The following is a 24,746-nucleotide window of genomic DNA, read 5'->3' as shown; positions in this document are numbered from 1 at the left end:
ATCTGCGTTCACGCTGGGCACAAAATCGTTTAAACTTTTTATGACTAGGCTTCACCAATATTGCAAATACTTTACTAGGGGGAATACATTCCCCTCTGCTCATTTGCATTAGACAGAACGCCTACAGCGCCGAATGACGGAGGGAAGGTCCGCGTCAGTCCACGCGCAAGTGCACGTGGATGTTCGCGGCGGCCGCGGCGGTGTCGTCTCCGATTCCACCTAAAGCCCCTTCATGTTTCAAAAGTAGCGCAAGGTGCGTCGATGCACGAGGCACGTGCAACGTGCAACCCTTGGGAAGATCATGGCCGGCGGCACAGCGCAGCAAAGTATTTAGCGCACCACTAACGTTGCGCACCACTGAGCTAGATTTTAGACGCCATGTTTTTCTTAGAAGTGGCGCGCGGCACGTGTCTCGCGCATTTCCACAACAATGAATTTGGTATGTAGAACAACCATAATCAATATCATCATTTTCCGCCCGATAGCCAAGACCTCCCCGACGATAGATGGCTCTCGCCAAGCCCAGAAAACCTGTCAGCGCCGAGGCTATTGTATTTGAGAGGAGTGGAATGTATTTTCTAACCTCTTTGCCAGCGACGCGCGTGGCGCGTGGTCACGTGATCCGGTCGCAGCGCTGGATTAGCTGGGACGGCAGGTAGCATCCGTTGCTGTCCATTGTAAAATTAAACAACGAGCTTGATGCGAGAGAGAAAAAAAAAAAGGAAGATGATTGATTGCTGGCATTGCGAGGTATAGGTTACGAAGGAAGTTGAAATTGTTAGGGAGTTGTTTAGGAACTCGTGTCGCAGAAAATCCGACGTCGATGTCGGTGGCGACGGTGGGACAGGAAAATCCTGACTGGTCGATAGGGTCATGACGTCACAGCTACATGACCTCGCGCGGGAATTTCAAACCCACGCGTGGAATGAAAGTGATTAAAACATGACATGTAATGCGAATGAAAGCTCTTCAAGGTTTTTCTTTATAGGTTTTCGCGTAGAAGAAACGTTAAGTCGTTTTTTTTTTCTTTTTTTTTGTGTGTGTGAATGGGTTAATGTAGGTTTTCGGGTAGAAAAAACGTTAAGTCGTTTTTTTTGTGTGTGTGTGTTAATGGACTTAGGCTTTCCAGTGTGTTTGGCGGTCGGGTAGCGAGGGGTCAAAGATAAGAGAGGTGCATGACGCAGAGTCTGTTGTCCTTGTATTTAGTCAAAGGTTACATTGGTGGAAAGTGGCATTCTTTGGGGTTCTCACCCTCTCCCCCTTTTTTTCTTTTGTATCGAAGTGCCTATATAACCAAAATTCGGAAAAAAAATTCAGCTGTGTTAGAGGCTTTTTAGTGTTGTGTCGTTTACCCCGCAGCCTCGGAGTTTTTTCAACCATAGTAAGGGCTCGTTTGCGCCCTTACTTTTTGTTCATTAAAGCTCTCTTTAGGAACAAACTGCCAGTCACAGTGGGCGTCAAGGATTAAAAAAGACAAAAAAGACACGCTAATTAGCTAAAGAATTAACTAAAATTCAATAATTTACTTTATAATTAGCAGTCTTGTACACGTTACTCGAAAAAAGTATTTGATTACAATTACAATTACTCTCACTTAAAAAATATTCGACTTGAGAAGAAATGTGATTAGGGGTTACTTGAAAATGCAACCGTTACATTTCCGATTTCTTCAGATTTTTAAAACGTCTGATTTTTCAGCCGGTTTTGAAACAAATCTTTTTGTACCACCCTCTGTTGGGAGGGGTGTTTTTGTTGATTGAATTAGAGTAATCGAACTATACTTCCAAAGTAATAAGAAAAATCTTGCGATTACTTTCTACTAGATGTATTTAAGTAATTAGCAAATTACACCAAAGAGTAATCGATTAAAATAATTTGATTACTTGTAATGAGTACCGTACAAGTCTGGAATGGTCAACGGGAATGGTGCACGTGTGGTGCGCGTTTCGGCCACTGGGGAGCAGGATCGCTCGCACAAAGATGCGCTCCGATAAGAAACCTGTCGGAATTGAGCGTTGGTTCTTTGTTTTGGTTTTCGGAACGCCGTAAAATGCTTTTTTTGCGTTATGTATTACTAAAAAGAGTCGATTTAGTGGTTTTTGATTATGCTTAGCAAAACCATCCAGTCATCAAGAAGCAAAGACAAAACTGAGGCAGACAAAACTCAAGACAAAATTGTGGTCATTCCATACATTCATGGGATCATTAACAAATTAAAAAAGATTGCAAGACGACAAAACATTGACGTGGTATGCTCTGCCCAAACAAGGCGTACTCTATGTGCCGACGAATAAACAACAGAAAAAAAAAAAAAACAGTAAAAGGCAGGCAGCATTGCTCATAGGACACGATATGTCCAGTGTGAAACAGGTGTTGTTTACAGCATTCCTTTGTCTTGCGGAAAGTGTTACATCGGCCGAACGGGCCGGTGTATCAACGATAGAACAAGAGAACATGCAGCGGCAGTGAAGTTGCACATCAGCAGGCCACTTGTCAGCCCACTGTAGGATGATGTGAGTGTACCCCAGCCTTTACCAGCGTGAGCGTAAAAATCCACACGCGCGAGAGATGCTCGAGGCACCAGCCATCGAAGAGAGTGGAGAGGAATGTGTCAGCAGTCCGTCCATCAATCACACTGCACAGCAAAGGAAAACAATATCTACGGTGTGTTGCGGCTTTGGGCCAGTGACTCGTGAGGATAGTCATGGAAAGAAGTTCTCAAAACAAAACAATATGAAGTGGGAATGTATGGGGTTTGCTTTGGCAGTTGCAGATCGAATCTTTCACTTCTCGTCCATGTAGTATATTCTTCTTTTTTTTTTTCTTTTCGTGTATGATTTATTTTTATACGTTTGTATATGTGCTCCTTATTACGCATTGTTCTTTTAAAACATTTTTTTTAGTACATCTTATCTTGCATTTGTGGAATGCTTGAGGGGACTAAAAAGAAGAGAAGGTAGAGGAAGAAGTATAAATTGTTGATAATCAGCTTTGTGTGTGTCCTTTCTCGCGTGTTTGTGTGTAAGTGTTCAGTGTTTGAGCTGTTTCCTCATAGACATAATCATATGCTTAGCAAGTTTGTAATTGGAATCACGTTGATTTTCAGAAATTAAGAAGTTAACTAGTAACTTTTAGTTAATTATCTGGCTAATTGGTATATTTTTCGCAATTCCTGACATCCACCCATGTTTCCTCAACCACCATATTTTTAGGTATTTTTTAAAGCCTTCGTTGAAACTGTTATGTACTGTCTGACACTGGCGCTTATCAGCTCGTGGCCACTCGAGGAGCGTGGGCACTGAGCGCTCGAGGCTCGGGGTGCGCGGGCAGACGAACGACGGGCTCCGAATTGATTAAACCGATTTGACCAGCGGTCTCCTGGGAACCGACTCGATGTAGCAGAAACGCACTGTATAATTTTTAGCACTGCAGGTGAGCACAGTGCGGGCGTGAGACTTCCGTTGTCTGTGGAGCTGTGTGATATTGTTAGCCGCTTCTTGTGTGTTGCAGACAAAGGTGTTCACCTTGGTGATGACCCACGGCTGGCCTGGCTCCATTGTCGAGTTCCTCAAGATCGTGCCCATGCTGACGCAGACCAAAGACGGCGTTGCCTTCGAAGTCATTTGCCCATCGATACCAGGCTACGGTTTCTCGGAAGCACCTCACAAACAAGGTATACCTTGAACCAGAATTACGGAAGTTAGTGACACTATTACACAGAAATCGGGAGTTCTAAAAAACCATCCGCTCCACGAGGTTTTTCACAGCTTATTGGCTAATATTGGTCATTGTACACGGTGTAGTGGAACTCGAGGTTCAGCTCCAGTATCTGTATGACACCTCGGCAATGATCAATCTGAGAACTTATTAGCTGGCACAGATCGGGCAATGTCCGGACCACTGTCAAGAAAGATTCCTAACAGGTCCTGCGAATCAGTCTATGCATTACATCATCTCGTAACTCTTTACACTCTAGAAGAGCCCCACTGACCTCTAAGGTCTTGAGTCTGCATGATGACGGGAGATAATTGGAATTCGGAACGGCTTTTCCAGGGACACCGATGATTATCGGGCGTACGTTTCCACAAAAAAGTTTGCAGCTGTATATATTTCGACCTATCGATCAAACCGTCACATGCAACACTGCATTCTATGAGAAACGACGCCGACACTTACGTTCAGTATTTGCCTTCCTGCAGCCCACCGCGTCTTTTCAAAGCCTCTCCTCGTCGTCCACCCCCCTACCCGTTCATCCAACGAAGCGGGGGGGGGGGGGGGGGGGGCACATTAAACAGCACCCCCCCCCTCCCCCCCCCCCCCCCCCCGCTTCTTTTGTTGGTTGCGATCTCGGGAGTGAATGGGGGGGGGGGGGGGGGCTACGAAAGCTATGAAGGTTCCGGTGTGCCTGATGGCCTTGCTACGCCACTGAGAATTGCAATAATCGATTATGGGAGAAGTGGACTTAAACAAATTGGTGCGTGCAAAGAATGGCGATCGAAGGCGTCTAGTACGTCTCGTGAGAAGTGGTTGCGAATACATTTTTGAATCACGAACCTTCGGATATATGAAGAATGCAGAACTTTAAGACGAGCTAATAAAATATTCCAACCCATTCTCTCGCTATTACAAAGAAAGTGCGCGATTGTTTCACGAGAGAGCAAAAAGCTTCAAAATAAGGGTTCCCTCTTCGTCAACTGCAAAACCAAATATTGCATTTTTTTCCCTTCCACTGGGGAGACTCTCCCTTCCCTTCTGTGGAAAAATGCGGTGCAAGTTAGTTGGACTAAATTAACTGCCGTCGCGAACTGAAACAAAGTGTCAACCTCCACCTTTGTTAACCAATTTTTATTATATTCTTTGGGCAGGTTTCAACCTGCTCGAAACGGCGAGGGTATTCGTGAAGCTGATGGACCGTTTGGGAAGAGACAAGTTTTACCTCCAGGGAGGGGATTGGGGTTCAATGGTGTCCAAGTTCATTGCCACCTACTATCCGGAAAGGTATGTGCATTACAGACTTTTCTAACGTTTTGCATTACGTATGAAAAAAAAAAAAAAAAAACTTGTTACGATGTATCTGCAAGCTGCGATGGCATACTAGAAGATTTTAGCTGGTGAATTGTGTGCTTTTCTACCTGTGTCTAGCAGTTAGCGTTGGTTAACGGTTTTATCACTGTCGGACCTCGGGTGCACGTCCCCCCTACTTCCTAGAAAGAGATATGTTTACCAGGACGCCTTACATTCAGTCAGAGCAGACACTTGCTTGAAAGATCGGGAGAGATTAACATTATATATTAATGTTCACTCACTAGGTATTGTACCGCATTCTATTGGTGCGGCCGGTATTTAAGCACACACTTTTAGCACGTCAAAGATACCCAGAAAACAACTGCGTTTGGTTATAGTTCGATGGCACCGATTCAACAGCATGCATATGTAATTCATCCAGCATTCCAATCAAGATCGCCGCCTCCAGTCTCACGCAGATGAACAGGCATGCTGTGTTCATCGCACTTTATGCCGACACAACTCAGAGATTTCTATCTTTATGAATGTGGCAACTCTATTTGTTTTTAACGTCAGAAAAAAGCTGCTTGACTCAGAAGGGGACATCTCGTCACCGGCCAAATGAAAGAAGCATTTCCAACAATGTGAAAGTCAACTTCGTTGATGAAGTCCAGAAGGTCGTCAGTGATGACCCCAGCAAGCCAATCAGGGTTATGGCGAAGCTCTAAAGTTGATGAGCATACCCTCAGGCGTGTGGTTCACAAAGCCATCTGCTAGAAGTCCAAGGTCATAAGAGGGGTCATTTCATGATCGACAAGACCCGGCAAAGTTGTCTCATCCGGTCAAAAGACTTTTGCAGTCGCGCGGCGTTGCGACCAAATAAGACGGCTCTGCCTGGTTGCTCTTGATACCGCGCAGTCGCGCGGCGCCAAGAGAGGGCTGCCGCCTTCGCACCGAGACACCTTGTTCACCAAGATAGCAGAGACGGCTGTCTCGACTGGAACTCAAACACACATGACCATGCACAGAAAAAAGGTTGACACCCTTGGGGGCGTAAAAAAGGTGTTACAGAGATTCACACCCCTGGCCATACTTTTTCAGCTCCTTGATATTATGAATACACCATTTTTAATTGTAAGATAGAGTGCTGTGGCTTGAAACACCCTTCATTTTTGCAGAGAGTAAAAAGGATGTGGAGAAGGGTGCTGTGATAAAGTGAGAACGTCCTGCATTTTCGAAAGGTATTTATTGCGCTGAAACCCGCTTCAAACCGTTGTTTTAACAACTATGTTTTTACTACATTTCTTCAACTTAGACATAGTACGCTCTACGTGGAATATTGACGACAACAATTAGCAACGTATCTGTAATAGTTTTAATTGCGGAGACGCAAATAAGTGTCTTTGAATGGTCGAGTATATAAAATACGTTAAAGCAGTGAGCGTGTTTTTAGACAACGTCTCAAACAGACCCCTTATGTTGTTCTTCTCTTGTTTCTTTTACTTTGGTTGTTTCACTTATCTTCAACTAGTCTCAGGTGTTTAAGTGAAATGGTAAACTCAGTGTACTCACATCTACCACCCCAAATTTTCGAAAAGAAAAAAAACAACAACATTATCGCCCTGATTGACGACTGCTTGTGCCCGAAGGAACTCTTGCTGGTTTTCTGCGACGGTGCATCTCAAACTGCAGGGGTCACCAAACTTTGTGGCTAAGGGGCCATAACACGACAGTTGTGGCCAAGAAAACTCCCCAGGCATAAATCAAAGCGCATGAGAATTTACCACATTCGCACAGTGCAAAAAGACTAATGAGAATGATAAAACGGATGTCAACAATACGCAATAGTTATGACAGAGGATACTAAGCTCAATGTACATGATAATGCAAAGGAATTTTAACAGAGTTAAACAGACGTGAATCAGAGAACCAAGAATGGTGATGCTGGTGATGACAGTGTTCAATGAATAATATGGAGAGAGGAACCGTGTTATGATCTATAGTTCTTTGTTGTATCTTTGCGAATTTTGAGTGCAGCGCCATTTCTTTAGGCGCACTGTTTGCGCCGATAGCAGCGTGGGTGCTGGAAGTGGACCGCGGGTCGGGCTTTACTGGAGGAACCGTGGCCAGCCGCGGGCCGAGGTTTGGAGACCCCTGATCTAGGTGCTTCTGCGGGAGTGGATCAGAGACCCGCTCCTGTGGGGAGAGGAGGATAGAAGAGTGCGAGAGGGAATGGCAAATTCGGTACCGGTTTTCTTCCCGGCAAAAGGCGATCCTGTAAGGCCTTTAAATACCCCCACCCCCCCAGAAGGGGTGATGCGGCGGTTCACCAAAAAGGTGGTTTTCGTTCATTGTAGAAACTCGACAGTTAATTTTGGACAACAAATATAACGAGGTACCAAGTTTGGCAGAGTATTGCGATACAATCATACGTTGTAAATGTATCTTTCTTTCCGGGTGTTGGCGAACACTCTAAAATAGGGTGCTGGTGATTTTGGCGGCATCTTTAGGCACATATTCTTAGCAAGCAACAAGTTTACAAGGAGCACGTACGCACCACGTACAGGGTGCGGCCTTAAGGACTAACACATTTAGTACGCTTTGCAAAATTCGAATGCCAAACATACATGTCTGAAATTGGGCACGCAAACGTAGTTTCGCCAGAGGTTCTGATTTTTTTTTTTTTTTAATGGCTTGATGTGAAGGTAGTGAAATATTAAAGATAAAGCAAAATCGGAGGTCGTGTACTTTCTATGTCCTATACCAGCCTGTTTCTCGTCTGCACTCTGGTTTATGAGCTCGCTTCCGGCCGTGGCTTGCTGAACGCAGAAAAAAAAAAAAAAAAACGCTATAAACCAATAGTAGAGGCTGGCAGTGAGCAAAATAATCGCGATCCCTATCGAAAAAAACCAGTGTAAACTGGATTATGGAACAGAAAATCTGACTGGATTTCCTGCTGGGAACCTGAAATTCAGTTTGCAGACAATTGTCTGCAAACTGGTTTTCAGCAAGAAATTTAGTTAGCAGTCAGGTTTCCAACAAGAAATTTAGTTAGATTTTCTGTTCCATAATCCAGTTTATACAGTTCTTTTTTTCGGTGAGGTAAGTAATACTTTTAACAAAATATATAAACAATGACCATGAGCAAGCTCACAAACCAGTGGGCAGACGTCGAACGTCCGGAATAGGGCGTAGAAAATGCACGGTTGCCGTTTTTGCTGTATTTTTGATATTTTACCATCTCTGACTTGAGCTTTGAAAAAAAAAAAAATAGACATAATATTTCTTGCGAAACCACATTCACGTGCCCAATTTCAGGTATGTACATTTGGAATTCGGATTTTGCAAGGCGTGCGAAATGTGTTTGTCCTTTCGGCTGTACCCTGTGACTTGCGCATGCGCAGAAACTATAGAACAGACGCAATGAAGCACGCACGAGGCTAGAGTCGCGACCCTGTTGACTGTTACATACGTGAAAGATACTCATTCGCTGGTGAGCGCCTCCGAAATTACGGAAGTTACAAGCCCCTCGCTTTGTTCTCTTGAATATTTCACACGAAACAATATCTGGCAGTTCAGCCTTCGTCGACGCCATTGCGGACACTGAAGTTCAAAAATTTGTTCGACTTGGAGGGCCAAAGACAGTTCAAGAGGCTTTGGCTAAGGCGTTGGAGATCTCAGCCATTCAAAAGGCAACAGCAAACGCCCAGGCTTCTTGCCCAGCACAGTTACAGCCAACTACTCATCTGGAGACGCCTGGAGCACGCCAGCAACCTGAAGGTCACCAACGAGTTAACACCAAGAGGCGCTGTTTTCAATGCGGGCGACAAGGACACTTGGCTGCAGAGTGTTACCGCGCGTCGGGAAACGGATATCCCGGTCCACAGGGGCGGGATCGGGTATAGAGGACCAAGTCCCCCTCGTTTCTCTTTCAAAGAGTTTTACTGGTCTTCCAACTACCAAAGTGGAGATTCAAGGGATTGGAATACAAGAAAGTCTCCTCGATACTGGAGCAGCGGTTAACATAATCGACGCGACGCTTGTACCGGCTGATTGTAATGTCTCCCGGATTGCTCCACAACTTTTTACAGCCAACGGCGTCAAAGTTCACACCGGTGGACAAGTGAAGTTACTGGTCACTGCGCTCGGTGAGACGTCGTTAGTGGACTTCGTAATTTTGTCGAATTCCGTCTCTCCGATCATTCTGGGTTATGAGTGGTGCCAGAAAAACGGATTTTTTAAGTTGAACCCCGAACAGAACAAGGCCACCAAAACCCCGCGTCCACCCATGAAAACATTACACGCCAGCATTCCACGATGCGAAAGTATTTTGGTGTGGCTTGTGTACCTCGTTCGCTCATTTTCCTTCGTCGCCGTGGAAAAGTGGCACCTATTTCTAAAGTTTTTTTCCCAATATACCAACATCATATGTGCTCAAGTACAGCTATCGGATGAGTTAAACGTATGCGTTAAAGACTCTGCTACAATACCTGCCGAGACTGCTTCGATGATACGCCTAACTGTGAACAACAAAAAGGTTTACGGTGAAGCTGTTTTCGACTCGTGGCTCTGTGCGAAACCAGGGAAAGAACTAGCTGCACCCCGGACACTCGTGGCTTGTACTAATGGAGAATTCGTCGCTCTTGTCGTTAATCTAGGTGCCAACGACATCACTCTCAATCCAGGGAAACAGATTGGTGTACTCCAACCGTTGGCGAAGGACAAGATCTCAATACTTGCCAGTATTTCTCTAGAGTCACATAACGAGTGCCATTTTTACAGTCAGGATAATGCTTTACCGTGGGAACAATTTAAGTTTGGACCAGAATTGAGTTGCGAGCAGAAAACGAAAATCAAGAGGGTATTGTTGTCACATCGAAATTGCATCGCCCTGAGTTCGGACGAACTTGGATGCACACCGTATGCGACACATACCATTGACACCGGTGACAGCCGACCAATACATCAGCCACTACGCCGCCTAGCCCCAACAAAGCGTGAAACCATCAAACAGCAAGTGACTGAGATGCTCGACCACGGTGTGGTGAGTCCGTCAACGAGCCCATGGTCATCACCAGTGGTGTTAGTGAGAAAGAAAGATAGCACTGTGCGGTTTTGTGTAGATTACAGAAAGCTTAATAGTACAACCAAGCTCGATGTCTACCCTCTTCCACGTCTTGACGATACCCTTGACCGACTGCAGGGAGCGGAATACTTTACAACATTGGATTTGATGTCGGGATACTGGCAGGTGCCACTCGATAAAAGGGACGCTGAAAAGTCAGCCTTCATCACACCAGATGGTCTCTACCAATTCAACCGTCTTCCCTTTGGCCTTTGCAATGCCCCAGCGACATTTCAAAGACTCATGGACCGAGTTTTGGGCAATCTGAAGTGGACAATGGCGCTGGTGTATTTGGACGACGTTGTAATCTACGCAAACACTTTTGAAGAACATCTTCGAAGACTCTCACTCGTACTTGACGCCATAAGTGATGCCAACCTTCGTCTGAAGCCCCAAAAGTGTTTTTTCGGCTTCAAAGAGATCACATACTTGGGACATGTGGTAAACAAAAACGGCGTTAAACCTGATCCCTCGAAGCTTGAGGCTTTGTTTGAATATCCGACGCCAACAACTATCAAAGACGTCAGAAGTTTTTTGGGATTTGCGTCATATTTCCGCCGTTTTATTGTTAACTTTGCTACCCGCGCTGCCCCCTTGAATTACTTACTCCGGAAGAACGTACCATGGCGATGGTGCAACGAAGAGGAGTCCTCGTTTCAAGACCTAAAAATGGCCCTTCTAAACGCCCCAGTGCTTGCTCACTTCGACCCATCCTTGTCAAAGACAATTCTCCACACGGATGCTAGCGGACAAGGACTTGGAGCTGTACTACTTCAAGAGTTTCCAGACGGTACTCAAAGAGTAATTTCGTACGCAAGTCGCAGGCTTACACAACAAGAAGAGAGGAATCATTCATCTGAATTAGAATGTCTGGCCCTTGTCTGGTCGGTGCAGAAATTTCGCCCTTACCTTTATGGCCGCCATTTTACTGTTGTGACGGATAATTCAGCATTGACCTGGCTTCAGAGCAAACGAGACTTGACGGCCAAACTGGCACGCTGGGCGATTCTACTGCAAGAGTATGATTTTGAAGTCATACATCGTAACGGACGTAGTCATCAGGACGCTGACTTTCTATCCCGCAACCCCCTAGACAAGGTCCCTGAGGCTCCGGAGTGTGACACTTGTTTTTGTGGTGCGACTTTCGACCTACGTCACAGTCAATGTCAAGATAACGAAGTACAAGATATTGTACAGCGCCTCGCATTATCCGGTTCGACAGACATTTTACGGCGACTGCGTCGAGCATACCGAGTGGAAAATGGCCTACTCTGTCACAGAAATCCCGGTCAACAACAATGGCTACCGGTGATTCCAGCTTCTCTGAGGGCTACCATGTTGAATCTCTGCCATGATGACCCCACAGCGGGTCACCTCGGTCGAGATAAGACTCTGGCCAAACTTTCCGAACGCTATTGGTGGTACGGATTCCGGAAAGATGTTTCCAGGTATGTCGCTTCCTGTGAATCATGTCAAAGGAGAAAATTGCCCAGTATTTCACCTTTCACCGAGATTCATCCAACTCAACCACCGCAAGCTGCTTTCGAACTTATTGGACTTGATCATTTAGGACCATTTCCGAAATCACAAAAGGGTAACCGTTTCATTATTGTTGCTGTTGACCACCTTACAAAGTGGATTGAGCTACGTGCCGTGCCTACAACGTCAGCGAATCACATTGTGGAGTTTTTACGTGAGCAAATAGTACTTCGCCACGGCGTACCCCGCACCGTACTCACTGACCGGGGAACTCCATTCAGCTCTCGTATTTTTAAACACGAGATGGTAACTCATGGAATACACCACGCCCAGTCAGCACCCTACCATCCCCAAACCAACGGACTCGTTGAGCGTGCTAATCGAACTATCGCCGATATATTGTACGCTTATGTTAATGCTCCGCATGACAATTGGGATGTGTACGTACCATACGCATCGTTTGCTTTGAACACGTCGCAACAAGCAAGTACCACGACGACCCCTTTTAAACTGGTGTACGGTAGAACTCCGGTTCTGCCGCAGGAATCAACGTTATCCACCACGTGGAACCATAGAAGGCAAGAAATGAGCGATCATTTTGAGGATAGACTCAATGAGGCTCGCCGCCGGGCTCGCGTCGCAGTAACCAGAGCCCAGCAGCGGATGCTAACCAATCACCGACAGGATGACCGAATGTCCCCCATCGTGCCAGGGGACCTTGTTCTTGTACGCCGTCCCGTTAGAAGGAAAGGAAAGGCAACCAAGCTACTTCCAAAATACAAAGGACCCTGTGAAGTGCTTCGACAAACAGGACCCGTGAGCTACCGGCTACGAGACCTCAATGCATCTCGAGAAGCATCCCGGACTTTCCCGGCTCACCGCAGTCAACTGAAGCTGTACGTGTCAAGACATACATTCAGTCAAGACCAGCATAGGAAACAGACTGCCGAGGACGGACAGTCAACCAGGAGGGGGCAAAATGTGACAGTAGGACATTGAGGTGCAACGAGCGGGACAAAAAGGAGAAAAAGAAGAAGTGGGTCGGAGACGGGCGAAGGACGAAGTGGCAGCAGCGGGACCAAAGCGATCTGTAACAATATATATACAGTGTGTTTTTAACCAGAAAAAATAAACAATGCATCGCCGAACGTTCATTGTCCGCTCAAATCTAGCGCTAGCGTTCCGATTCAAATGCCAAAGTTTCAATCAAAAGTTATAGGTGATTTTCTAAAAATTTCAACGGGAAAATGAGCCCGTTATTTGTAATTGGCGCCACTCAGCTTCATGTATTAGAGCTCCTCGGTCGCCAATTTCCCGCTAGAAAATTTCAGGAAATCGCATAACTTTTGTATAGGATAACGGATATGTTCTGAAAATTTGGCATCTGTTTCGGACTACCAGCGCTACGTTCGAGCGGAGAAGCCATGAGCTTTCGGCGACGTGTAGTTTTGTTTTGCAGTGAACTACAACAACAACCCTGTAAATATTTTTGACCACACCCTGTATGTGTTGCCGTGGTCATGGCCAGCTGGGGGGTTCAACGGGATGTGGTGGCTTACTGCGTGATCGCCGACAGGGTGCTGGGCGTGCATTTCAACATGATCGACGTGGAGCTGGGTCCCCTGGCGCTGCTGAAACTGGCCGTGGGCTCCTACTTCCCGTCCCTGCTGCTGGGTGACAAGGCTCCCGTCAAGGCGTTCCCCTTCCCATTCTGGCCAAAGTTCCTCTACGTTCTTCAGGAGTCGGGATACATGCACCTCCAGGCCACAAAGCCGGACACCGTCGGTACGTTTCGACCTTCTTTGACCTGTCTCGGCCTCGGGTACCCTGGGTCCCCGAAGGTGGACTCCGCTTCGCATCGAACCACTCTATCATTTCATTCCTCCGACGTGTGTGCATTATAAATTTCTATAATGGGCGCACAGCTGATCAGTATTGTGTTTTTGATGTGGTTAAAACTATACATAAAACAAGTAGTTAATGAATAGCTTATATGCCATACATTGAATAAAAAAAATATTGAGGTAAGCTTTTTCGGGTGCGTGCATTTGCTACCCAACTATATGATCAACATTCTGTTAACTTGAGGGTCCAAGAAGTCGCCGTTTTTAAAGTAGCGAATAAAAGAAAGACTTTATTACGGTTAGATGAGGTTAAAATAAGAACAAAGAGTACATTGAAAGGTTTCCGACGCGAACGTCTTCCATCGGTGCCTGGAATCGGAGCGTCCTCTTTCACTCTTCTGGGCGACGCCGAGGGCGCGGGGGAGGTCGAGGTCTCGCGGCAGCAGACGCTGAGGAAACGACCGTCCTCCTCTCCTGCATCAGCAGTCGTCCTTGCCAGTTCGTGCGGTTTAGGTAGAAACACCCTAGCTGGACCCCCGTCGAAGTGGTCTGGGTTGGGGAGGACGAAAACATTCAGGTTATAATAGGAGGCCTTAGGAACAAAATATATTTCTCGGTATTATTTCCCTAAAAACTACTGTCTGTAAACAAAAACGTTAAAAAAATGAGCCTCTAAGATTTCTCAAACCCTCGTTAATATAAATGCATGCTTGTCTCGTTCCTGTTAAAAGATATACTATCGCATTAATAATTAATACGAAAAGCTAACTCTGAGCTTTCTGGAGATATCTACAATATTATACAAGAAGTCTCAGGTCAGATGACCGAGTTTGTAAGATTTTGTTGAGTATCGTCAGAGACACAGCTTACATTTTTTAATTCAAAATGTTTATAAATTTGTAAATTTCTTTAGCACAACACTGTCTATTTAAAGAGTTTATATATATAAAAAGCGTATGAACGCAGTAGCCAAAGGAAGAAAGGGTCTGACACACACACACGCACCACGCACGCACGCACCACGCACGCACGCACGCTCGCAAAAGAACAATAACAAAAACAACAACAACAAAACAAGGAAATTGTGCGCTACAACGTTGTATAACTTGAAATCGAAAAGGAAACCCCCGGACTCTTCGTTTGCACCCTGTTTCCATTTAAAACTATCCTAAGAGAGTTTTCATTATTATTTTTTTTTGCAAAATTAAAAATTTTATTTTTTAGCATGCTCGATTTGAAATGAAATCCCTTGCGGCATATGTGTTGCACCGGTCCAGCAAACAATAAAAACATTTTTTCCCTAAACTGTCGGGTTGTCCCCACTGACGTTTCGCACAGAGGTCGTTTTTATAGTCCATTTTATTTAATGCCAAATGCGTCGTCATTAATTGCCTGGTTTGTCTGAAAACAAATTCAAATCAATCATCGTCTGCAGTGGAACCTTCTTGCACTTCAATGCTTGTTCAGTGGTCATTTATTGAGAATGAGCTAGGCTTAAAAACTGAACGTAAAACGCGACCTTTGTGCGAACTTCCACCGCAAACAAAGGAATGGGTTAGGCAAAATATACTTTGAGAAGTTTTTTTGCGGCAGCACTGCACTCACGGTGCAAGAAACTCACTCATATCGCCGCCACCAACCGAGAACAAGCCAAGCCAGGCCGGGTCGTGCGTACACTTCCGTATCGCGCTCAAGGTCATAAACAGTTTTCTTTCAAAAAGGAACCCAAATGGCGACCGACGGAGCTCTCGAATACATGGAGCTCTATGGCGCCAGAAACCGAAAACGACCGAAAATGGGCAACACTTTCCCATTGAAAATCGCCTATAACTTTTGCATAAGATAACAGTTGGTGCTGAAACTTTGGCATCTTGCTCAAACGGCTGGGGCTACGTTCTGACGGAGTAAGAGCTCCCCGCGATGTCTAGTTTATTTTTGCGGTGCGAAAAACAGGGTTCGGAGTTCTCATGGAAATGAGGCGCACGCGTTCGCTGGAATCTTACGATCGTCACGCTTATAGGTTGTTGATCGCGCCCGAAAACAAAGGCGACCGCCCTTCCTCGGATCGCCCTCACGCTTGGATGAAAACAAATAACGCCTATTCTTGATCACGTGGTGCATAAGACGCCATTCAAATTTCAAGGACATGCGTTTCATGCTTGAAACTGGCGGTTGGCGTGAGCTAAGTTAAGCGTGTGAGTTTTTCATCGTCAGCTGGCCCGTTCCCGGGTTTTTCGACGGCATGAGCGTAAACGAAAAGATTCCCCGCTAAATTTAGCGGAAAATTTCACGTCACGTGACCTATGTACCCATTCAGTTTCCCCGATAAATTTGACGGGAAAATTTATGTCACTTTACCTATGCACCAATTCAGCGTCTCCGCTAAATTTGGCGGAAAAATTTGTCACTTGACCTGGCGACATAGGACCTACACCTTCAGGTCCCCCGCTAAATTTAGCGGAAATTTTGCGTCACGTGACGTATGCACAAATTCAGTTTGCCTGCTAAATTTGGCGGGAAAATTGATGTCACGTGACCGAGTGTGAACGAGCCTTAACATTGTTAGCGTTTTTGTGGGTGGATTTTTTCGTCATCTAAAGTTTTGCTCGTGTTCGCAGGCGTCTCGTATACAGTTGACGCATCCGACATTTGTTCACTCCACATGACTGGATCGGTGTGCAGGTCTTGCTCTGCTCAACTCCCCTGCCGGACTTGCGGCGTACATCTTGGAGAAGTTCTCCACCTGGACCCGTGCTGAAAACAGAGACCTCGAGGACGGCGGTCTGACGACCAAGTTTTCCCTGGACGAGCTGCTCACCAACGTGATGGTCTACTGGGCCACTGACTCCATCACTTCCAGCATGCGCTACTACAAAGAGAACATTGGCTCTGTGGTTATGGCCAAGAACCGACGGTGAGTGCGTATGCCGCCTCTGGCCAGTTGTTTCGTGAAACGAGCATTCGTGGTGGTTGAAGTGCATCGTCGAGCGCGAATGACTCGTAATATAGCTTTTTTTCGAAACCAAGCAACATTGGAGGTCGGCATTTCTTGGGCACGAAGCCTCGCCGAACGCTGACGTCACACTCGTTTCCGATACGAGCTGAACCGAGTTCACGCCGAACGCTGATGCAGACATCGTGTGGTGGACTCAGATATAATTAGCGCACCTGTAACATAATGGCGCAAACTTTTTAAAATGACCTATTTTGCAGCGTATGCGAGTCATCTGCTTGCCTCGCAGCTTTAAAGGAATGCCGACACCCCCCAAAATTTTTATGAATTTTTTTGCCATGCGATCCATTGGGGTGTCAGAAGACTACCCAATTGATATTTTTCTACAGCGTCACGTATATTTTTAAGAAACTACAAAAACTTAACCGTTCGAAACCGAAACTGAAACGGGACTGGGGAGAAAGAAGAAATATAGAGGATGCGAAAGGTTACCGAAGTCACGTGGCTGTGCAACTTCTTTTTTTCTTAATTAACGCATTTGCAGATTTCTAGAAACCACAAAAGAGTATCGTATTTTTGGCTATTTTTAGTATTGAGTGCATTCCTTCGGTGACCCACAACTTCTATTATCTTTGGTGGTTGTGTCTAAACCATAGAAAACGACACGTGTCCACGGAGAAGAGAGTGAGCGCGATTCAAACCGGCCAGTTCTCGATCGGTGGTTTTCGGGCGGAAAGAAAACGAATTTCCAACCGAAAATCGTGTTCTGGGTAGTTCAGCTCTGTCATGTACAAATAAAAAGCTTGGAGATCATAAATACCCTGTCAGTGTCCCTTTAAGAGGCACTTAAAATAGCTTCTGACTATTTTGTACCTGCGACCGTGACTCGTACATAATCTGACGCTAGTCATGACAGGCTCGCATCTAAAGGCTGAACTCGGTGGAGCAAAGATTAAGTGCAAAATTCGCGCTGCAAAAGTCCTTTGCAACTCGCCGCTGCGTATTTGTCAGAAACCAAATTCCATGCGACGAACAAGCGAAGAACGCCGCCAAAGCCACGATGTCAAGGCTTCAGTGACGTGAGCGACTTCATCTGCACACAAGTGACAGACTTGCAAACGCTGAAACTTACGAGTGCAAACCAACGCACAGCAACATCAGAAAGTAGGGTGTTCACAAAATACGTTCAAATGGTTCGGATGTTGTTCCAACTTCGACGCCAATCGAAAATCAAAATCATTTCTTTCTTTCTTTTTTTTTGTAAAATTATACGCGCGAGCTTGTGCAACTTGACCGGAAACTCTAGCTCCATATAAAACGAATGGTTACAACAAGTTTCCGAAGTCGTAGCGCAACATGGTGGCACAATAAAGAAAAACAAAGCGTAGCATGATGGTAAGGTATCTGCTTCATACGCAGCGGGCCCCGGTTCGATCCACAGTCTGGGCTTACTTTTTTCATTTTTTTTTTCTCGAACATTTGGCAAATATATTTACTACGTTTTTTCTTTCTTTTTTGTTTACGATTAACATTAAAAAAAAACGAATGTTGTCGACAAAATTTTGTTGAACTAAACAGTGTGAGACTCCCTTTACAGAGGTGCAATGGGGGAGAGCGGGTTTGGGTTGCCGGCTGAACGCCGCGAAGCGGCGTGTACAGGTCGGGGGGGGGGGGGGGGGAGGGGGGGGGGGCAAGTGGGTTAATAGGTTTGTAATTAGCAGCCGCAAACTGTCGCCGCGAAGCAGGCCGGGGGGCGGGAGGGGGGGGGGGGGGGGTGTTAAAACGCTCTCTATAGTGATACACGCGCCGTCCGAAAATGGTGGCCCAAATGGAAGGAGCTCTGCGTCGTACGTATAGCCCTTTCCAGTCGAGTTGCACGAGTTCGTGCGTATAGCTGTACCATAGCCTCCTCTATACTGACAAGGCCTGGCAGACTGCCACGAGACGCAGCCGCCGAAAGTGAAAAGGTAGAGCGGCAGACAACGGATGAGAGGAGAGGCTAGAGTGCCTTCATACACACGCGCGCTTTTGCTTGAGTGGTGACACCTCAGCCATTTTTCCGCCCACTTGTTTTTTTATGCATTTTGAAGTGCGCGCAATCCGGTGTCACTCAGCTCGAGCGCGTAGCTTTGGCTAATGCATAGACACCATTTTACTGCCCAACTCACGCACCGAGTGCGCGAGAGCGTCACGCGCTGGCACATTCAGGGCAACAATCGGATGCCTTCACCATGAGACAGACAGACATGTAGGCGCCCTATGGAGAGGCTAAGGAGAGGCCTCTTAAGGTGGCTTCATGTGCATGCGCTTTGCTTAGGGTGGTGGCATCCCGCCATTTTGTCCCACACGTTCATTTTTCTTTTTTGTTCAGAAGAGCGTGTCCCATGCACGCGTTCGTGGCGCTGACTGTGCTATGGCGACATTTTGTTTTCGTCGATTTCTTTGTATTTTCCCCGTGAGCGCGTGCTGTCGGCATCGGATACTACAAAGGGTGGCATCACCTTAAACAGGAGGACATTGAGGCACCCCAGGCCCTCTATCCTTGGAAAAGTGGCGCCATTCATTGTTGTAGAAATGCTCGAGGCACGTGCCGCGCGCCACTTCTGGGAAATGCATGGCGTCTGAAATGTAGCTCAGTGCTGCGCTGTGCCGCCATGATCTTCCCAAGGGCTGCACGTTGAACGTGTCTCGACATCGACGCACCTTGCGCTACTTTTGAAACATGAAAGGGCTTTAAGGAGAGACTAGAGTTCCTGTATAGGCTCCCTACGGGAGCCAGAGTTGCGCGTTCATCCCCGTAGCGCGCCGTCTTTCCTGCATGGCATGTTGATCCTGCTCCTCACGTGACTAAATTCGGCGAATAGCGGCGCCGCGCGTTCGAGGGCGCTCAAAAGCAGGGGAACGCAGAGCCGTGGCGCGTGCAACGTCTACTTTCCTGCGCGGCAATTGATCCGGATCCTCACGTGATCGGATCCCGGTGAATAGCGGCGCGGCGGCGCGTGGAAAACAGACGCACAACTCTAGCTCCCGAGAGGCTAGGGTGCCTACATGTTTGTCTGTCTCAGGGTGAAGACATCCATTGTTGCACTGAATATGCCAGCGCGTGACACTCTCGCGCACTCGGTGCGTGACTTGGGCGGTAAAATGGCGTCTATGCATCAGCCAAAGCTACGCGCTCGAGCTGAGGGACACCGTATTGCGCGCACTTCAAAATGCATAAAAAAACGTTTGGGCGTGAAAATGGCTGAGATGTCACCACTCAAGCAAAAGCGCGCGTGTGTATGAAGGCACTCTACGAGAGGCATGTAACGGGCGCCCCGCTGCGGCGAGACAACGAAACACACTTGTCCCGAGCGATGGAGTGTCCGCTCGTGCTCCTCGCGTTCCTCGACGGTACCGTTTCTTTTCTCGTGGGTTTGAACATAGCCTCCGAGATCCCGAAGCGCGCGCGCTTTGGGATCTTGGAGGCCATGGTTTGAAAAACATGCATGTTTCGAGTTTTCTATGGGAGCCTGACTACAGGCTCCCCAAGAAATGCTCTGTGCTACCAGATCCTCGCGCTCCAAATCTGCGAAAGGGCAGTTTATATGGCTCCGTCGTCGAACTGCCAGGCTTTGTGAGAATAGAGGAGGCTAGAGCCACTAAATGAGCTGCGCTTAGAGTATCGGCACTCCGTTGCTCGACATTGTTGTGGGCGCCGCCATTTTGGGGCTTGTGCAGAGCACACGCAACTGCCCATCGTCATGAATCCAAAGTGCGACTTGCTCAGCATTAGATTCGGTCTTAGAAAGCTCATGTAATACTGCTTTGCTCTGTCGCGGACTGTTTAAACATTCGTGGAGGGCGGAAAAGCGTTTCCTGTGATTTCAGATAAAGCTTCAGATAACTGGCAACCATGATTCTAAGCCACAATATGGCCAAGTGTCGTTACTCTGAAGCGTAGCTTATAGCGAGTTCGTTTCATACGCACCGGCCCCGTTCGAGTTCTCTCCCAGAATGCAGCGCACTCGCAGAGTGTTGCACGGAGAACTGGACTCAAACGAACTCGCCAAATGCACCGAGTGCAGAAGACTGATGGTGCCGCCATCTATGTTGTAGAAAATGTACCGACCTCAAACCGAAACTAGAGCCTTTCTGTTCGGAGTGATGGGTGGGAATGCGAGAGTGCAGTCACTACCAACGTTTATCTACAAACGCTGAACGCTACAACCTGTAGTTTATAGTTGCGATGACCTCAAGCAACTCGGCTGTCGTAGCTCTAGATAGTTACAGACGGCGTAAATTTCCGCACCCAGCTGTCTACAAAGCAGCTGGTTGCGATCTTTCAATCCTTATAACCGTTTACACTGAAGAAAACTGATGATGCTGTCCGAGCAGAAGCTTGATCCGTTTGAGCATGGTATTATGCGTGAACCACTGAAAGGGTACGGCTTAAAACTAGTCTGTTGGAATATCCAGCAAAACTTTTCGTGGGACTTTCGATTTCGATCGTCATTACAAGTGGATCAGATGTTAGCCTTGGTGAGGAAGTCGAGAACGAGAGCTTTCTCGAACAAAATACGACGGGGCAAGTTAGCTGACGTAGGTACATGTTAAACATGATGATGTTGCCCAAGCTTCGGGTAAAGTCACTGTTTAGATTTCTCTGATGCTTATTTGGTAGTCAGAGTTTTCTGCTGAGCCAGTTTTGCCGACAAATGTTCAATTTTTCACCCGCACACGGATGTTGATAAACATCTCGGGGGCCGCTGGTGCGTTTGTTCTGAGCTTTTCTTGACACACTGGTATAGTTCAGCGTCTGTACGGCAATAGAGCGACTTAAAACTGCAAATAAAGCACGGGTTGTCAATTGCTTCCTTCACGAAATAGCAGACGCTCACAATTCAAGCTCGCGTTTGATTCTGTTGCCCACGGGAAGCGATTTCTATCAGAAAATCAACTTTTTTTCCTTTCGGTTCCGCGACACATCGAAGCAGACGAACCCTCGTCGTCTGCTCTCGCTCCTCGCCGGCCTCGCCGGAGCGAGGCATGACGGGATTGCATTCTGGCGCACGCTCGATTTTCTCGGTGCAGCGAGTGCATGCACGCGTGCGGTGCCGCCACCGAAACGAACTCGGAGAGTGCAACTACTCGTGGAGTGCCTGCCGAAACGAACTCTCTTTACGCCGCGAGTGGGCACGCGTGGACACGAGTGCCGTGAAACGAACTCGCTATTATTTAGTGGCACTAGAGGAGGCTATGGCTTTACTCTTTTTTTTTTCTTTTTTTCTTTACTATATTGCTCGTGCATCGCGCCGGCCGTTGGCCCCTGTCGGTAGTGGCGGACGGCGGGCGAACAAAATCTAGCTTGCCTAAATCGGCGGCGAACAGCCCGTGGCCCTCCCCCCGCCCAGGCGCTCGACCGACCTGCATGCGCAGCTGCGAGCGTGCAATTCTTTTGTTCCGGAAAAACTCTGTACTTTGAGCGAATGCCGCTTAGAATGGATCCCTGACGTTAATGGCCTATGAAACACCTGTTCGTTTTTCATCACGCGCAAGTGAAGTCGCAGAAAAAAAACGAAGATAAACGTGCAGCGTTCACCCCCCTCAACTCGCAGCCAGAACAAGCGGCCACGTGATCTAGAGCTGATTATATGCTGCCAGTGTTGATCATAGCCATGCGCTGGGGTTGGCAAGGCACAAGACACGCGCTGAGTTTCAGACATTGTTATGGTTCGGCTATTGTCATTGCAGCGTTTGGACACGGGCCACTACCCGAACTGTTCTCGAGCTGTCGATTATCACGAGCCGAAATCGAGTGCCCACGGAATGCCCGGGTCCAATATATGAGTCGCATTCAAATATCGTCGCTGGAGGATACTGCGATCCCCCCGTTATGGGAACAAGTTTCGCGAAGGAGAGATTGAATGAAAACGCTCGCTTTTGTCCTTGAAATCACGCTGCAACAAAGGAGTTTCTTGGCTAGTGGCGTTGCGTGCGAGTATCCTTGAGTAGTGCCAATAAGCTCGTGTACAGTGAAAAACATTCCATTTGAGTAGCGTTGCACCGCCCCTTTAAGAGGCACACCGAAACTGCAGGAAAGTGATGGACGTGGACAAGTGTGTGCCTATATCATCCCAAAAGAAATACTCAGGGTGGGGTAGATTTGTGGGCACATCGGTAGTTTAGCCTCATATAACAGTATACTTTGCATGTAAGGCTCGTGTGAATATAAGGCGCAGGATAAAATTGGCCATCTGTGTTCAATCCTGATGTCGAACACGTCATGTCTATTGCGGCGACGTGGTGCGAATGAAAAGTGGCATTTGGCAATCTGATTATCTGAAATACATTAATTACAAATATGTGCCTTATCTGGCGCATTGCAATGAGAGATTTGTTGTCCATCGGCGAAATACGCTGTCGAATGTTAGAAGTAAAACAGCTAAATTCTTCTTCGCTCTATTCAGTGGCGAATTCAGGCTGTTTAGAGGCCGCCATACTGAACTAAGGGGCGATATCAGAGTGTCGCGCGCCTTTTCTCTAACCATGTGGCCCTTAGGTTTGGAGGCATAACCAGGGGAGGGAGACTCTGAGGCCTCAACCCCCCCCCCCCCCCCCCCCCCCCCCCTTGAAATGCAGTCAGATTCTCGCGTGAGCTGAATGTATGTACCTCGACAAGAGCGGCGCGTTTTTACGCATCTTGATCGCTACCACGGGTGCTTGGAAGGAACGGCGGCACGGCTTCGCATACGCTTCGCCAGCCTTCGAGAGGCTGGAAGCGAATTCGCACCGAGGAAATTTTCCGTCATAGACGTATCGTAGACGTAAGGTGAGGATTTGGGCCAGTTAATAGTAGTTTTACACGATGGGGATAACAGCTCGAAAAGCGGGGACAGCGATTAAGAAACCGACAGGACAGCCTTGTCCTGTCGTGTGTGTTTTTTAATCGCTGTCCCTGTTTGTTTTGTTTTTTGCCGTTTATTTTTGTTATGTATTATCCTTCGCTTAAGAATAAGCGTGAACTTCTTGTCCAGCCGTCTCCTGACGTTTTGCCTAATCCCGAGATTTCCTGCTTTCGATCCCAGGACCCCTGTCACGGTGCCTTCCGGGTTCGCCATCTTCCCCGAAGAGCTCATCGCCTTCCCGGAAGCAGTCATTGGCTCCATGTACACGGACGTTGTCACGTTCACTCACCACTCGAAGGGCGGCCACTTCCCAGCGATGGAGGAACCGGCCCTCCTCGAGAAAGACCTGCGCTCCTTTGTGTTGGCCGTGGAGGCCCGAAATGCCACTCAGCGGTCTGTCCCGAGGCCGTTCCCCTTCGTTGACCTTGGACCCCTAGCCCCCAAGGTCATGCTGACCTTCGGACCCGAAACGACTCCCGGAGCCGGTACGTTGGCCAGGACCAGGTTTGAACCGCAGACGGTTCAGAAGGAGCCCGGAAAGGCGAGCCAAGCGGCGAGGGAAGCGAAGGTACCCACGGAGGTGCCGACCCCGACGAAGGATGCGCAGTCACAGCCTGTCAAAAAACCATCGCCTCCGAAGAAGGCTCCGCAGCAACAGTCGGCCTCAACTGCTCAGCCCCCGAAGAAGGCTGTGGATCAACAACCGACCACGACTGCGCAACCCCCGGTAGCAAAGAAGACTGTTCAGCAGCAGACAGCCACACCTGCTCAGCCGCCAGCTCCGAAGAAAACAGCGCAGTCAAAAGATTCGACGCCTGTGCGACCTTAGTTTTCGTCGAAGTTTGTACAGTCTGAAGCTAGGGCATTTCCATCCACATAAACTGCAAAACGAACATAGCCATGTATCAATATTGTTTGCTTAATAAATAAAATAGATGGATTAAAAAGAACATAGAAATAAAATAAAGGCGATAGCGTATTACTAAATGCTTTTGTTTAGTACTGATTGTTAGCTCAGTTGGTAGAGCGCTCCACTGGGAATTGAGAGGTTCCTGGTTCGATACCACAACCAGGCGGATTTTTTCAGTCGCGCACCTGTCACCTATATCTGTGTTTGATGATTCGTGTTTGTCCTTTGTTCCCCTTCTCCAGGGATTATTGTGATTATTCTTGTCCAGCTCGCTGCACGATTGCATTGATTGGGTTATCATTATAACCCTAAAATGCAGACACTCACCTTGTTTGTGTTAGACTGGCGTCGGCTGTGAAAACCGTTTGCTATACGTCTGACTCCTGGCGACGTCTGACTCCTGGCCATAGATCAGTTGGGTTCTGTTGCCGGCTCTTTAAGGCCCTGTCACACTGAGGCAACACGACGGCAACAGCAACACAACACGTTGTCCAACAGTCGGGCAACTTGTTGCTCGCTCCCCGTGTTGTCCGACAAAGCTGTC

General features: G+C 47.3%; 1 protein-coding gene across 1 annotated transcript in view; it reads left to right on the top strand.

Annotated features, from left to right (window-relative positions):
* The window catches only part of LOC115309771 (epoxide hydrolase 1), a 40,252-nt gene extending 15,973 nt beyond the window's left edge, over positions 1 to 24,279 (top strand). The window contains exons 4-8 of the mRNA XM_029967981.3: positions 3,511 to 3,673; positions 4,866 to 4,998; positions 13,185 to 13,393; positions 16,135 to 16,366; positions 23,473 to 24,279. Of these exons, the coding sequence (XP_029823841.2) occupies positions 3,511 to 3,673; positions 4,866 to 4,998; positions 13,185 to 13,393; positions 16,135 to 16,366; positions 23,473 to 24,121 (1,386 nt within the window). The 3' untranslated portion in view covers positions 24,122 to 24,279. The remainder of the gene's footprint in view (positions 1 to 3,510; positions 3,674 to 4,865; positions 4,999 to 13,184; positions 13,394 to 16,134; positions 16,367 to 23,472) is intronic.
* The last annotated feature ends 467 nt before the right edge of the window (positions 24,280 to 24,746 follow it).

Source organism: Ixodes scapularis, unplaced genomic scaffold (genome assembly GCF_016920785.2).
Source record: "Ixodes scapularis isolate PalLabHiFi unplaced genomic scaffold, ASM1692078v2 PGA_scaffold2__306_contigs__length_199485367, whole genome shotgun sequence".
Taxonomy (NCBI): domain Eukaryota; kingdom Metazoa; phylum Arthropoda; class Arachnida; order Ixodida; family Ixodidae; genus Ixodes; species Ixodes scapularis.
Note: the sequence above shows the minus strand (reverse complement) of the source record. Positions and strands in the feature narration are given on the sequence as shown.